Source organism: Scomber japonicus, chromosome 8 (genome assembly GCF_027409825.1).
Source record: "Scomber japonicus isolate fScoJap1 chromosome 8, fScoJap1.pri, whole genome shotgun sequence".
NCBI lineage: Eukaryota > Metazoa > Chordata > Actinopteri > Scombriformes > Scombridae > Scomber > Scomber japonicus.
Window position 1 is genome coordinate 11,069,810 of NC_070585.1, and position 16,339 is coordinate 11,086,148.

The 16,339-nt window shown below is 39.9% G+C and overlaps 2 protein-coding genes across 2 annotated transcripts; one reads left to right on the forward strand and one right to left on the reverse strand.

Annotated features, from left to right (window-relative positions):
* The first annotated feature begins 7,237 nt into the window (after window positions 1-7,237).
* insb (preproinsulin b) lies at window positions 7,238-8,372 on the forward strand. The gene is made up of 2 exons (XM_053323973.1): window positions 7,238-7,512; window positions 8,227-8,372. Exons 1-2 carry the CDS (start codon window positions 7,323-7,325, stop codon window positions 8,370-8,372), a joined length of 336 nt encoding a protein of 111 aa, XP_053179948.1. The 5' UTR covers window positions 7,238-7,322.
* An 836-nt stretch (window positions 8,373-9,208) lies between these two features.
* Window positions 9,209-16,173, reverse strand: hmmr (hyaluronan-mediated motility receptor (RHAMM)). The gene is made up of 20 exons (XM_053323754.1): window positions 16,054-16,173; window positions 15,717-15,815; window positions 15,531-15,616; window positions 15,331-15,408; window positions 14,925-15,113; window positions 14,704-14,790; window positions 14,450-14,561; window positions 14,284-14,349; window positions 14,091-14,164; window positions 13,935-14,005; window positions 13,488-13,855; window positions 13,250-13,398; window positions 12,897-13,129; window positions 11,669-11,785; window positions 11,371-11,562; window positions 10,566-11,291; window positions 10,408-10,480; window positions 9,692-9,868; window positions 9,414-9,576; window positions 9,209-9,270 (listed from the first exon to the last, which is right to left on the reverse strand). Exons 1-20 carry the CDS (start codon window positions 16,097-16,099, stop codon window positions 9,254-9,256), a joined length of 3,123 nt encoding a protein of 1,040 aa, XP_053179729.1. The 5' UTR covers window positions 16,100-16,173; the 3' UTR covers window positions 9,209-9,253.
* Between the last annotated feature and the right edge of the window lie 166 nt (window positions 16,174-16,339).

The window sequence follows — 16,339 nt, forward strand, 5'->3', positions numbered from 1 at the left end:
GTGTAGAAATCCACCTCTCTTTAGCTTCTGCCTCTTTTCTTCTCCCAAATAAGCGCCTGTTGTTAATCCCACTCATATGTCTGGCTGTAGGTCTGCTTTCTCTACTTTATCTCTAAGAGCAGTGGGAGACAGACTCAGGGGGGTGATACCAGTCGTATTGATTCGTGCAAACATACACACACAGACACACGCACATACACACATGTTCAGTAAAAGCACAGCTTGGCCATAATCCCTAAGATTCAACTCCATGTATCCCTCACCGCAACTACAAGCTAAATCATGATAAAAAACAAACACTCTTTCTCGTTATCAGCATACACACACGTTGACACGCAATATTATACTGTGTAATACTCTTATTTGGAGAGATACTGCTATTTTTAAGATGGACGAAATGCAACCATAAAAGTGATTTCAAATGCTGTCAACATCAGCAAGACAAAGACTGTATCGCAACACCTCAAGCTAGAGCGAATCAACACCTTCTTTGAGTGAGAAATGTAAGAGATCAATCACATTTCATGCTGATGCTACCTCTCATTGGTGCACTGAAGGGTTATAATACCCAGTCGGGAAGGTCACAATACAAAGAGACACAGCATTCTTCTTCCTTCAGATGTGTTGAGGAAAAAAAAGTCCCTTCAGAGAGGAAGTGAGGCGCTCTCATATCAATCCATCAGACTAAAGTCGCTTCACGCAAATTAGAAAAATGCCAATTTAAATGAAATTGTCTTGTCTCGGGCTGAGCTCGACTTGAAGAGGACGATCACATGAGGGTTTAAATAGAAATCTATTTTCTGGCCTGAAAATCAAACTGGCCATCATTCTGTCTTGACTCACCTCTCTCTTGGGGACTTGTCACATTTATAACATGTAGTCATTTTCTCAGCTGTCAAATCATGCTCTTACCAAGCTCTGTTCCCCAACCCAACCTGTCAACTTGTAATTCTAATCTGTTCAAATATCTGTGTGTACCCGCGTGCGTGTGTGTGTGTGTGTGTGTGTGTGTGTGTGTATCAAGCATTCGGTACAGTTTTTTAAAGGATGTCTTTGGAATTACAAGGAGATTTCATTTCTCTCCTATGTTATTCATTATTAATATATGTATGTGTGTGTGTTCTGTAAAGGTCCGGAGAGAGGTGGCATAGCAAAGTAGGTCATGACAGAGGTTAGTACTGCATTAGCGACTGTCACAGGCAGGACAGGAGAGAGCAGACACCAGGGCAGCCCTCTCCCTCTCACTCACAGTCTCACACATACACACACATACACACACACACACACACACAGCAGCATTTTCTGAAACTCTGCTGCGTTCTGTCATGGATCTGAGCCAGCAGGCCGTGACACACATGGAGGGCAGTGTCTGGAACAGGCGGACGTGTCCAGTCTGTCTTTTGTGTGTATGAGCGTGTTTGCATATGACAGGGGCGCTTGACCTGCCAGAATCCAAACTGTTTGCCCTTGCCAAAGATTCACATAAAAAAATAAAAAAAAAGTTCTCAACTTTCTTTTTTTTTTTTGACACTTTTTCGGACCAGAGTGATTTTTTAACGTCACTTGTTCAATATTCAAAGATTTGCTCCGTCTAAGCACAGATGTTTCTTGGTGGACTTCTTTGTATCAGTATCCAGTTCTAAGAGTTGACTTATGGAAATCTGTCTCATTACGTCTGCCTTCTTATGGTTCAAACACTCACATAAAAACATAGTGATCCAAGCTGTTACTGTTGTCTGCTGCGTCAGTCAATGATTTTTTTGTTTTTTGATGTTCTAAGTCTCTTCAGTTTGCATCCACAGAAAGTCGGGGATAATTATGGGAGTAAAAAGGCTCACTATCAGAGCAGATTAACAACATCTCACTAGGCTGAACTCCTCACTCCCTTTTATCTCCTCAAATGCAGTAGAAGAGAAGTTACGCAACTCCCACCTTAGGGACCCAGCCGACTTTCTGCCCAGCTTCTGTCTGTCTCTGCATGTCTAGGGCGTCTGCGAGTCCTCTCCTATTTGATGTGTGTGTTTGAAGCAGCCATGCGACCGGGGCAAGAGGGATGTGCCTGTTGTTCACAGCTCCTTCTGCTTTGCTCTTTTCCCTAAAGGAACAAGTTTCAAAGCATGGCAAAGTTGGACCTTTCCTGGTTCTACATTTAACACCTTCTCAAATCACAGTACCAAGGTGCCTTCCTCCCACCTTTGTCTTTTATCATTCCTGTAAAGACCCTATATTCATTAGCAAGCTTCTCCTACCGTCATTAAGCTAAAATGTCCCATTTGAAGGAAATGAACATCTGCCTCAGAGCAATTCTACAGTGCCCAGAAGCCACTTTAACACACATGGACACTAATGTGATGTGCTTTGTGTTACATATTAAAAGAATATCTTTGGGTTTGATAAAATGTTACACATCAAAAATACTATGAAGTTAAAAGATTTTTTACTGTCTACTCGATAGAAAGCGCTTTCATTCTCCTTGTGGAAAATAAATGAACCACAAGTTGAACTTTGGGTTAATTAGTCTCAGTTCTGGGATAAAATTTGCACATGAAATATATCTGGCTTATTTCTGCCTTAAATTACTACACATAGGATATAATGAGGATTGAATCAGTGGTCAAAACTATACAAAAAATAAATGCATTTATATCCTTTTATTCAAATGATTTATACCACCATATTTCTACTATATGTGGGGTTTTCAGACTTGAATGCCTCCCTGTGCTCAACATAGGTAAACATCATTCATCATATTTTCAGAGAGTTAAAAAAAAGACATCTTGAGCTCTTTTGAACTGAAAAAGCAAACAGAAAAAAAATAAAATAAAATGAAATAAAATATTTGAGTGAACAGTGATGCTTCTGAATGAAAGCTGACAGACATGACTGGCAGACACAGACCATCATCCAGAAATACTAGTACTGATTGAAGCTTGACAGACCGTATGTAGGGTCCTGCTTGATGTTTCAGAAATGTTCATTTTGCATTTAACTTCATATTTCTAATGTTTAAACTGATTACATACTCTTCTTAGTGAGTGGCCAGAATGTAGCTTTCACAGAGTATATGCACTGTTTTTTGCCACAGTATGAAACACCCCAGAATTTCAAATCTATCCATCAGAGAAACACGCCTATGCCTGCAAGCTTGGGTAAGCCTTCAATGAAAAATAAATAAAGATACAACAAACAACGAAAGTTCCAGTCAGAGAGACCTAGAGTATATATATATATGTTTGTAATAAATCAAAAGTTGCCCTGCCCATGAGCGTCACAGTACAAAGAGCAGAAAACACAGAAGCATGCAAGTAGAAATCTGCATAATTATACACAGTACACCAAAAATAAATGTAACAAATTAATTAATAACATCTCTCTCATACTCAAATGTACTTTTTTTTTCAAGGTGAGCATGCAGCTGGTGAATACATTGGAATTCAAGGTAGCAGAGACAGCTAAAGGAGAATGTGACACATTTATAGAAGCGACATTATTCCTACTCAGCTGGGACATTTCAGCCCATAATCACGAACATGCACCTGTATTACCTTCAGCTAAAAACTGGTGAACTGACCCCTGACAGCCACTGAAAGATGGAATATCTGTTATTGCTCCTTACACAATGAATGGGCTCCCTTATTGGCCTCAATCTTTGGCGCAGCCGCAAACTTTACGTGCCAGTGATATCACAAATTCACAGATTCTTAGTTGTAGTTGAGAGTGGTGCCAGTTCACACATATTTAATAGTATGCCCAGGGAAACAGCAATGGTGTGAATTCTGCAAATTACTGTCATTCTCTGTTCTTGTGAATGACAGCCGTGATCTGTGCACATGAGGTATGTCTCTAACCAGGAAATGTTCTTTCATCTGGTTAAGGGTTATATTTTATGATGATGATGATGATGATTTTTAAATTTTTATTCTGTTGACAACAATCCCCAGTGTTATTTTTGATCAACCACAAAACATAAAAGCCTTCATTTCACTTTAATTGTCATTCTTATGAAGGTACATAACAACAAAATACTGTTTCACAAGTTAAAACGCTTTAAAAAGGGGAACAGTGCAATGATTAACGTTAAAAGAGCCGATGCTCGCAGAGGCTGCCGCAAGCGTCGGTGCTTCTGGTTCTGGTGACCCAGCGTTGGTCGCGCCGCCATGTTGGACTCCATGTTAATCAAAGGAAAAAATTAAAGGTGCCTCAGAATCACTGACTCTAACCTGTTAAGTGTATATTAATATGCTGATTCAGGACTGATATTGTCCACTAAGCCAGTCTCCTGCATCTTGACTATTTTAAAAAGCAGGTGCTCTATTACATGGCATCACACGAATAACCTAGTGTCAATTATAAATATTAAAAAGTTTAATTACAGTTAACCACAGTGGCAAAGACATGATGGTACAGAGCTGTGCTGCTTCCTTGGGACCTAACAATTGAGTCATCATTTGATATAAAATTACACATTGTGTCACCTCTCATCTAAATTTGGCCCACTCTGATAGGCACTTTGAAATGATAAAGAACAGCTGCTGCTTGACATGAGATAAGAAAAAAGCTATGCAAGAAAAATACTTTAAAAAAAACAAAAACACAGTGGCTTTGTATGATCAATAGGACTTTTCAGGGGCGCTAAAGCTAACCAGTCAGTATTGACAACAACATGGCAGGTTATGATACAGTGCATCATTAAACAAAACCCTCAGAACAGAGCAAATGTGTACACTCACTTATGCACAGATTACCATCACATGCACTCAGTGCATCCAATTAACGGTTAACTTTGCATTTAATTGGAAGAATGGCTGTCTTAGACATGATGTTTGACTTAATGTACAGTATATATATGCAAAGATTACAATTATACTGCATGTTAAAATGAAAAGGCATTTCTAATTTGCAATGACTGTTACTGATATGTCAGTCAGACACACAAATGATCCTCATGAGTTATTAAAGTCTGCATTAAATGACACTCTTACTTCTTTGATTTGATGTATTTCCAGTTGAAACAGGATTTTGGGATGGGACACAGTGCAGTGAGGGATCATAGATAGAGTCTAGAGATATCAGTGTTTGAGAGTAACACAATTTTATTTTAAAGGATGGACACAGAGGATGTTTAAAGATTTATTAAAGTTTTATTGGTTGAAGTTTTAATGTATGCCTTCTAGTGCAGGATGATATTCACTTTTACAAGGAGTACGCAAGAAGTCATGCGAGGTGATTTCACTGGGACTTTAATCTTGCACACAGCTCCATCTTTAACACACCACTAGTGGTCACTAACAAGCCTGCAAGTCCTCTAATCTACACTATGTGATCAGAACATGACATATGGTGTTTATCTGTCAGCTTGTGAACCGTGCCAGTCAGGCCATCACGCAGCAGGGACTGAACTGGGTATCGCTCCGGGTGACTGCCTTCTGAACTTTATCTAAACTCTGCTGTTAGTCCACACTCAGTAAATGACTTAGTAAGAGCTGATCAACATGCTTACAGGTCACAGAGTTAATGAGAGGACCTTAGCATTTTCCGCTGAGGCTGACAAAGGCCAGGTGGAGGTGAGGCATTATAAAGGGGAAAGGTAGCCAGGTGAAGAAGTTCTCTGTACCGGTGTAGTCCTTATAGGCCTGGGCCCTTCTCATACCTAACTACCAGCTGCTCTGCTGCACTGAGGCCTCAGACACAGGTAAGCAACGTTCTCTGCATTCCCTGATGATTTCAACTTTTAAAATGTATGTGTATTATTATAGAGCGCAAAACATCACATCAGCATAAATTAATAAATGTAGAAATACATAAATATCTTATTAAAACTTTATGTACAGAAATGTAGAAAAGAATTAAGACATTGATTTAGTCATGTACTTTTGTCATGTCATTACCAAGATGTATTTATTCATTATTTATTTCTTACATTATTCATTTTTGGATTTTTATTTATTTATTTCTGCTTTCATTTATACATTATTTATGTATTTCTTTATTCGTATGTAATTTTTTGTGCTCTATATATAATAACCAGGATGAAAGAAAACAGTAACACAGGAAGGATCTATAATTCAACCAATCTACTGTGCCAAGGGGCGTGGCAGACAGCCAACGGGGATAAAGGAGTAGCAGGCCAAATAGAGCGCTCTGCCAATGTTGTAATGCCTGGCACAGGTGTGTTGTTAAAGACCCTGTTAAAATGATTCATTTTCAATCCAATAATCTGTAGTACACTATAAGATGTCCACAAAAAGGTCTATATAGCTTTTAAATGACTGCTAAATATGTTTTTCACCTTGAAACAGCAGCTGGACTTCTAACCCAGGAAACGATCAATCTCAACTGGGATCTAGCTAACATTTATAACAATTCTTTAATCTTGGACACATCATTTCTACTCTTGAGCGTTCGTGCTGCTAAACTGGACAGCAGGCTGACCTGACTGTATCCATGATGATTTTGAGACTCAGGCATTCTCCTAGTTTGTTATGGACGGTGAAGCAAAATTAAGCTCACCTGAGGATAAAGGAAAAGCAAACGGAGTCAAAATGAAATCAATTTTCAATTTATTTCAATAGGGTTTGTGCAGCAGTAACATTAAACAGAACCTTGGATAGCTGATCCCCAGAATGTTTATTATTTTATGAAATGTCCAAATCAATAAGACAACTTACAGTTTTTGTGGTCAATTTTCTCTTTAAACTATCCAATTATTTCAGGATTTCAGAATTTTGAAGTGTTATTATCACATTGCCCCAGCCAAAAAACAGCTTGAAGACCACCCAGGTCATCAAGATGTGATTTTTTTTATTTTTTTCACTAATCTTTGACTTTGTCTGCTGAGGCTTACGTTAGTTTGTAAGATTTAAAGATTTAAGTCAGAATTCACCCAATGACTTTTCCACAGACCTTGTTTCATTGCGGCTTTTTTATCCTGGCCTTTGATTTCCAATGAAAAAAATGAATTATTCAGTTTTCTACTAACTTCAAAGCCCTTATTTTGAGTTGGGGTTTTGCTGCGTGCCTCAGTGTTGTCTCTATGCTATTATACTCTCAAAGCCTGGAGCTTTCTGGTAGAATTTCACAAAATATATCTAATTTTCTTTTTCTTTTAAGAAAGTGGTCCTCTACTGCCTTACTGTCATCAAGAAAGGTCTGATCAAATTTGAGCTTCACTTCATCCTCTAGCTTTCAACCGTCTGACCCACAGGTATTAAGTATTGATAGGTGGTTTCAGTGCTAACATTTACCTAAGATATTCAAGAGGATTATATCAGGTGTGTGAGCTATATGTAACCTTTTCTTTGCTCTATCCAGGTCTCCATTCTATGGCCGGGGTACCATGGGCAGTGTCGATGCTGTTACTGCTGGTGCTTTGCTCTCCAGGGGTCGCCTCTGCCCCCGCCCAGCACCTGTGCGGTTCCCACCTAGTGGATGCCCTGTACTTCGTGTGCGGAGAGCGAGGCTTTTTCTACAGTCCGAACCGACCCCAGAAACGGGATCTGGAGCACCTGCTCGGTAAGGCCGCATAAGGTCTGCAACAGTTTTGACTTCTTCTATTTGACTTGTGTAAAATAACTTCTAATTGTTCCCTTGATGGTGGGAGTTCAGTAAGGAACAGCATGACATTGTCCTGAAACCCCTGGCTTTGTGTCTTTCACCCACCATGTTCAAAGTTCAAACTCAGCCTAATGAGAATGCCAATTTGAATACTAGCTTGAGGAAAAATGTTTAGGGACAACATGCTGGAAACTTTACTGAACTAAATCTATGTGTTTGACCAAACCATCATTAGTGTGCAAAGCCTCTCTCCATCCTCTTTTGAATTTCGGGATGTGGCCGGGCTTTTGGTCTCTTATCGTTGCTTTCAACATCTACAATGTGACAAATCCAATAATCACCAATCTTGTGAAATCCCCAAATTCCTCATTACACTACTCACAAAAGACATTATTTGGATCTTCTGCCTCAAACATTCTATTGATGTTTTGAAGTCAACTTTAAAAAAAAAAAAAAAAAGGTATAAGCCATGATATGCCTCTCTTGGAGCGACATCATATGTCCTCTTGAAGTAGGGACTAACAAGACTAAATGGATTGGAGAGATCAGATTAGCTAGCCATTAAGTCTCCCTTAAAGTGTGAACAATGTAAATGCTCTTTTGGGGAACTGGAGGTGTGCACAGTGCCAGGAGTTCACAGAGGGCTAAGCTAAAACCTTCTCCATTTCAAAGGGTTCCTGTCTAAAAGGGCCAAAGAGGAGCGGCAGTTGTGGAGGGCTCTTTCTGGCCATGATGAGCCGAAGGTGAAGAGAGGCATCGTGGAGCAGTGCTGCCATAAGCCGTGCAGTATTTACCACCTGGAGGGCTACTGTGACTGACTCGCCACTCCTACACCAACACCACTCATAGCTTGTAAAAAGGTCTGGAAGTCCATTTCTGATCAAATACTTGCTGGCTATGTCTTATCAACTGAAGGAAATAAAGCTTCCTTGCCCATAACCCAAGGCTCCGGTCTGCAAAGATGTGAATGTGTGTTCTTTGTAGCTAGTAAACAGTGTAGAAGAAACATGGGGTGTATAATAGCCTTTTTTTCCCTGTGCTCTAACCTGTGGCTACAATCCTAGAGTGCTCTCTACTGGCTGAAGACAGATATGGCCAGTGAGATCCAAGCAACAAAAGCTTTGCACTCATTTTTTACACCGAAAATGGAAATACATAAATCTCAGCAATAATTTTGTAAGACAACAGTATTAAACTTTATTTACAAAAGGTTTATAAAGAGCCAACCCACATGAAATGGTTACTGGTTTTGCTACCCTAAGTATTCCTATGGAAGTAACAAAAAAAGTTCCAAAAAACATTAAACAGTTAAATGTATGTCACATGTTATGCTGACTTTACTCTGGTTATCTGTTATGTGAATATTTTAGACTGGCATTCATTCTATATCCTAATTATTTTTCATACTCTTTCTATACAAACACTCTTTTTTAAAATCGACTCGACAAATACTCTATATGTGACAATTTGACAAGCAGTAAGAAATCAAGATGTAGATGCAGTTCTTACATGTATGAATGATAAATTACTGATAAAGAATTTAAAAATACAAACAGTGATAATTAGTTCAAATAAAGAATAAAAAAATCAAAGTAAAAGGCTAAATCATTGCTTACAAGGATAGATGAGTACTCAAAGAAGACCAAACCACAGAAATGAAATTAGCCCGCTAGTTGTCAGTTCTTGTGTAATAGCTCCATTACTGAGTATGGTTTCCTGACAAAAGAAACAAAGAATTAGGCTTTGATATTGCAGCAATTACATAAGGTGAGAAAAAAAAAAAAAAAAAAAAACTCAACTGTCTCTCCATTTACAAGTTTAGAATGAACGATGGAGTGTGGTGTCAGGTTAGTGCTCACCTTCTTTAAGAGGTGCAGTTGTCTCACTTTGCCTGTTCTCCTTGTCGTGTTGGAAAGCTTTGCTGGGATCAAACCTGCGGTGAGGAATACCGGGGAGCTTTGACTTCAGCTGCTCCAGATCACTCTTCTGCCGGCTCACCTGGGTGCGAAGCTTAGTCACCTCCTACACACACAGCCAGGAAAAAAACGGGGTGAATTACAAGCTCTTATGTATGAGACAACGCAGTGCAAGGTCTAAAAACTGCTGCCTGGCATACAGCGCTGCTTTCCTGTTTTACCTGTTTCAGCGAGATGTTCTCATCTTTCAGCTTTATGACATGTTTGATTTTCTGCTTCTGGTTCTGGTGACCCAGCAGACTAGCGTAAGCGTTGGCCAACTTGTTTAACTCCTCCTGGTTTGCTCCATTTTCATTGAGTAGAGCACCTCGTTCTGCAGCAAACGCATTAAGCTGTTCCTGTAGACACAACAAACAGACTTAATCTAACTTTAACCTGCATTAATACATTTTGTCACTTGGGGGCAGCATAACTGACCATAAATACAATACTGACATATTAGCACTATGAAGTTGGCAAAAGGTTGTCCACATACACATTAAGCATTAACCAGCAACATGCATGTACCCGTTAATCAACTACTTTATCTGCTGTTGGGTGCTGGGCAGGTGGCACAGTGGGTTTTAAGAGATTTTTCATTTAGGTAAAAAGTTTGACATCATTTAAACCTGAAATTTGAACATTTCCTAAAGTATTGATTGATGGTTTTAATGTTTAAAATACACAAAAAAAACACCCTCTCTGAGACGTTAAAGGATAAATCTCACATTGGATGCAAAATTTGGTATAGTGATTAATTGTAAATAAATGCTTGAGCCAAGTCAAAAAAGACCCACACCATACAATGAGGGGTCAGAATATTAACAGTATGTAAGAGTTAATGAAAGCCTACAGAAAGACTGTATTGTATTTTTTAACTGATGTGAAAATTACTAACCTGGAAGGGTCTGACTTTAGCAAACAGCTCCTCATATTGTCTCTTCCAGTGTTCTGTCTCTGAACTTGGGGAGCTTGGAACAAAATAAAGATTAGTTAAAAAATGCAACATGTATGTAAATACTTTTTTTTTTTTTAAATAGGTAAATTTTTGCCCACCTCTTCTCCTGTGCTTCAGTTATTTGTCTTTGGAGTTCTTGTTGTTGCTCCTCCATCTCCCACTGCAGTGTCACCTTTTCTTGAGTCAGTAACTCCATCTGCTTCTGCAGAGCTCGTGTGTCTCGTCTTTGTTCTTCCAGCTCACACTGCAGCGCCTGCGTCTTCTCCTCCGCAAGGTCTAATTGGGCTTGAAAGTTTGCACCTCCATGCTCGACTTCATCCAGGCGAGACTGAAGCTGATTTCTGTCTTGCTCGGCCATGTAGAGTTGATTTTCGAGTGCAAGCCTCGACTGGTCTTTGAGTTCTACTTGAGATAGAAGACTCTTCCTTTCCTTGTCTACCCTCTCGAGCTCAGTCTGTAGAGTGAGCACCTCTGACCTGACCTGCTGGTGGTCTTTCCTTTCAACCTCCAATGCTCCCCTTACCTCCTGGAGGGTTGTCTGAAATTGAACTTTCTCTTCTTTTTCTTGTAGGAGTAGTTCCTTTATTTCTTCTTTTTCGTGGCTGACCTCCTCAAGCAGTTTCTGGGCTTTTTCCCTCTCGTTTTGGAGCTCAGTAGCTCGCTGGCCTCCCTGTTCCTTTATTTGCTCCAGTGCCTCTTCCTTTTCTTTTGTCTGCAGCTGTAGCTCCTGCTGTAGCTGACTGATCAGGGCAGTGTGGCTCATCTCTGTGGCCTTCATCACCTCATCTTTTTGTGCAAGGCAAGTCTGCACCTCTAGCAACAGTCTATCAAAAAAAGAAGCATTAAAAAAAGGAGGAAAAGTGGCATCTATTTTATAAGACTGAATGTGAGTTTAAAGCATACCTTGCATTCTCCTCCCTGGATTTCTGTTGGTGCTCCTGGTGCTCCTCTAACCCCTTCCTCATTCCCTTGATCTCCTCCTCCTTCTGTCGAATCACTTTGTCCATCTCCTCCTTCATCTGCTGGGTAACTCTCTCCACCTCCGCTTCCAGGTTTTTCTGTCTTTCCGCTGCTCCCCTCAGAGCCTCTTTGGTGCTGAAAGGAAAGACACGCGGTCTTTGAAGTTAACACATTCACAAAAACTTTAAGCCTAACATGAACTGAACTGACGTGCCAGGAATACTGACACTACAGGGCTCACCTCTCCAGCTCTTTGACAGTGTCTGCCATTTTGCTCAGTGAGTCTGCGTGTGCGTCTTGTAGTTTTCTCATAGCAGCCAAATGTTCTTCTTTCACAGCAGAGACATCATTGCTCTTACTAAAAATGACAACAGAATTGATGACTGTTAAAGCAGGTATTTTGATTTTGTTACTGTTGACACCACTCACATCTGTACACTAAATATGTAACTTCAGTTACCCGCCACAGCAAAAAGACTAGAAACAGCTAACCTGACCAAACCTCCAGCTCACTCATGATGTGATGTTATATCTCGTTAGTTCAATCCACACAAATATTTAAAAGAGTAAAAATGTAAAACCACAATGTTTGGTTTTACATTTCGGTTTCCATATTGAATAAACAAATTAGATATAAAGTGTTAATTAGTGAGCTGTAGAGGAGCTGGTAGGCACATTTTGTTATGTTCAGAATGGATCCTTGCATCTGAAAACAACTTTTTTTTTTTTTTTTTTTTACTAAATGTAAACTATTTTCTTTGAAACAGCACATTTTTGAAAAGAACATGCTTTCTAATTCTAGCAGCCTCTATTTTTTAAAATACAGGTTGTGTAAAACATGATCACAAAATCTGAAGCTCTTTCTTTGATGGTGAATTGCACAATAGAGCAATTCTTCAACATATACAGCCTTTTCATGAAATGTGATTATGTGTGGCTGTTTCTGAAGTTATTTTCTTGTTGAAGTTGAAAAATCTTTTTTTAAAGCAAGGCTTTTGTTGTTGTTTGCCGAGTGTTCCACTCCTCAACGTTACCTTCCATCTGCCTCCACTCTCAGCCTGTCTAATAAAAGCAAAAAAGCTGGTTTTTATGTGTGACCTAGTTCCCCTTATAGTCCAGACTGGAAGAAGTGATGTGACTTCTGAAACTTGAAACGGTTCACAAATAGAAATATTGTGACCCACTGACTGTGTCAAACCTGTGATGGATTGACAACCTGTCAATTATTTTTCTCCACTTTATGCTCAGTGCATGATGGGAGAGGCTCTGAGCTGTCTGCAAGTCAGGCAAGAAAAAACGGATGCAGGTGTTGTTCTGCAAGTGCAACGAGCATGAACGTCTATCAAGATGCAGTTTGAAAGTCATACTAACATACCAGCTGAAAATGCAAGCTTTTTAGTTCTTCTATCTTTACATTGTCCTTTCTACCATAATTCCCTCCCAGTATATTTTGGTCTTCGGTTGCTCACCTGTCTAAATGTGCTCTGGCATCACTTAGCTGTCTCTCCAGCAGGCTGTTTTCCTCCTGAAGCCTCTGAGTCTCCTGACTCATCTCCGCCACTTCCTGCTTACTCTGCTCCTGTTCTTCTAAAATAGCCAGTTCTCCAAGCACCTCCTCCATCTCCTCTTTCAGCTGTCTAAATTGTTCATCAGACTCCTCCCTCTCCTGGTTCAGCAGCACAGACAGGGAGTCTACAAGTGCCTGTAGAATTGTAGAAATAGAGAAACAAGAGAGCTACAGGTCAGACGGCTGTCACTGCACTGAATTTTGGTAGACATAAAATGATTGTGCACCACGTGAAACAAAAAATGTTCGCGTGACCTTTTCTTTTGTTAGTTCCTCAGTAAGAGTGGTATTTTCTTTCTGGAGCTGAATCTGTCTCTTTTTCTCATCTCTTTGTGCCTCTCTTAGTGAGTGGAGCTCTGTCTTTAACTCCTCCACTCTCCTCAGCCCCTGCTCCTGAGTCTTGCCTAAAACCAAACAAAAATACATTAATCACAAATGTCTAATTATTTTTGCAATTTAATTTATGTTGTTAAAAGGATGTAGGTGAACATACTTCTTTCCTCCTCAGAAAACAGACACCTCTGTTCAAGATGTGCTACTCTCTCATCCAGCTCCTTCTCCGTCCTCCTGAGCACCTCCCGTAGTCGAGTAAGCTCTGCCTCTTGCTGATGAACTGTTGTATGAGAGTCTTGAACCTCCTCGTTGGCCATTTTTATCTGCGCCTCCAAATCACTCAATGACTTGTGTGAAGATGTAAGCTCCAGCTCTTGGTTCTCCAACTGCTTCTCCACTTCCAGTAAAGCTTCCTTTGAAGCCTGAAGCTCATGCTGGTATTTCAGTGCCTCCTCTTCTTTTTGTCTCAGCACATCTTGGGTGGTTTCAAGCCCAGTAGTGCATTGCTCTAGTTCAATCTCTAGTTGCCTGCACAGAATTAACAAATTAGTGTCATGCTTTATAGTTGAGATCTAACTTTAATGTTAACTATTAGGGATGTGCTTACTTTATTTTCTCCAATTGAGAGCCTGCAACAGTGTTCTCATGTGTCTTCTCTTGGAGCTTCAAGCGGAGATCCTATTAATGCAGAAATTGGTCAAGCATGTCTTTCACAAATTATGATTTGAAAGATGGAAAAAAAGTGTCACGTTTGAGGGTCTACCTGGATCTGGTCATTGGCAGTGTCCAGGTATCCCTGCAAGACTCTGACTTCTTCCCTCAGTTCTTGTATCAAACCTGGAATATAAACGCATAATTCTAGATGGCAGCATAAAATTAGGAGGTTCTTTCAGGTGTCTAAGCTAGAGATGTTGAAAATATGTATTTATTAGCAGTTATGGGTCAACTGCACTCACCATGCAACCTAGCATTCTCATTCTCCAACTCTTCATTCTGGGTTTTTGTGACTTGATGGATGTCCTCTGTAAAAAAAAAAAAGGTAAGAACCACAGTGATGCCCTGATTATCCTGTCTAACACATGGCCAGACACATTAGTCTCATCTGTTGATGCTTAATCTTACCCAAGTCTTTATTTCTTTCCTTTAGAGCCTTAACGGTATCCCTGGCAGCACGGAGATCTGTTTCTAGTACCTTCAGTTTGCCTTCGGTGTTTACCTGCAGAACGCTTAATTCCTGGACACAAACACACAAAATGTATAAGTACATTCTGCTGCAGATGAAAATGTGCTCATAACATGTTTCATTGTGTTAAAAGCAATGACACATTTCACTGAATAATGTTGTGATGAAGGGAGTGAATGCACACAAGTCACACCTTGTTTTTACTATCCAAATTGGTCCTTGACTCCATTAGTTCCATTGTGAGGGAATTTATCCTCTTCTTTGTTTTGTCAGCAGAAACCTAAGATAAACATGCACTCAGTTACACTGTTCATGCAGCACTGCTAAGAAACAAAAAAAAATGTAACCAGGTGTAATCAAGACAGATGTCTAAATACAATCAAGCATAAAGATGAGCATTAAAACCAAATAGACCTTATTCTTTAAGAACTCATTGACTTTCTTGAGCTCAGCTCGTTCCCTCTCAAGGGTGGTAGCATTGGCAGCGAGGCCTGTCTTCTCTCTGACTGCAGCCAGCAACTTAGCCTCCACTTTTTTTAGTTCCTCTCCAAGGACCTGCAAGCGATGGTCCTGCTCCCCTCGCTGCTGAACGAGGGACCGGATCTGTACGTAAACAAAGCTATGGTTAAGACTTTATCTCTCGCTCTCTCACTCACTCACTCACTCACTCACACACACTCACACACACACATATATATATATACAATGACTGTGAAAACATATTGGCTTACCAGTTGTTCACAGTTATAATTGAATGACACAAGTCGCTGACTGCAGAGAAATAACATTTTTGATGTTACACTTGAGCACAAATGTATACCTCACTCTCCAAGAGCTTCCGCTGCTTTGTTTCAATGGTCATGCCATTCTTCTCTTTCTTTGTACTTGAGCCCTCAACCTGTGTTTTCACAAGACATAAAGGGGGACAGCTACATAACAGAAGTAGTTGTAACACGAGCAGATCTGTTACTGGAGCCGTCTTAATGACATAACTATGTCAAGTGAAAATTGACAACTTACAAGACCATCAACTGACATTGTCCTGCGGAAAGGTGACATAGGCACACCCCTGGAGGGCGATGGAGGTGGCATAGGGGCCGCAGCACCTGGAGACACAGGTAAAGAAAATAAGTGTATTAAAAAAAGTTAGGTGTAATGTTGAATTTTAAATATGTATACATGCATATGCTTAATAAATTCACCAACCTGCTTTAATAGGTCTGAACCGATCAGATTTGTCGAAGGACGCAGCTCCCTTCAACTCACCGGGTTTAATCTCATAGAGGCCGGGTGGAGGGGCACAACCTTCAGTTAAAAGCACAACGTTAAGTAGATTATCAACCAAGCGTTCAGCACTAATGCTACTTCTTTGTCAGTTATCTATCTTACTTATGTTAGCCAGTTCGTTTCCACTAAGTCCCATTAGGTTTAATAGTAAGAAATGAATAACAGCATATATTGTGCGTCAGTAAACACAAGCTAACGTACGTTACCGTTGAATAAATATCTTCCAACTAGTCACTCGCTTCTTATCTGTACTTACCAACATTCTCGTTGAACCGCTTCAAAGGAGCTCTCGAAAAAGACATTTCCGAACCAGTGACTTTTACTGTTAAAATTCAGCCGTAAATACTAAGCTGCAGTGCAGCTGCCTTGTTTGACAAACAGACGACTCACCGCTGAAATTTCAAATCTACGTCATACGTAATTACGTACGTATGGCCAATAAGCGCCCAGTTCTGGATGACGTTGTAATGCGTATATTTATTAGTTATTTCTTATATACAGTCTATGGTTATTATCGGTTATTATATATTTATACAACCACC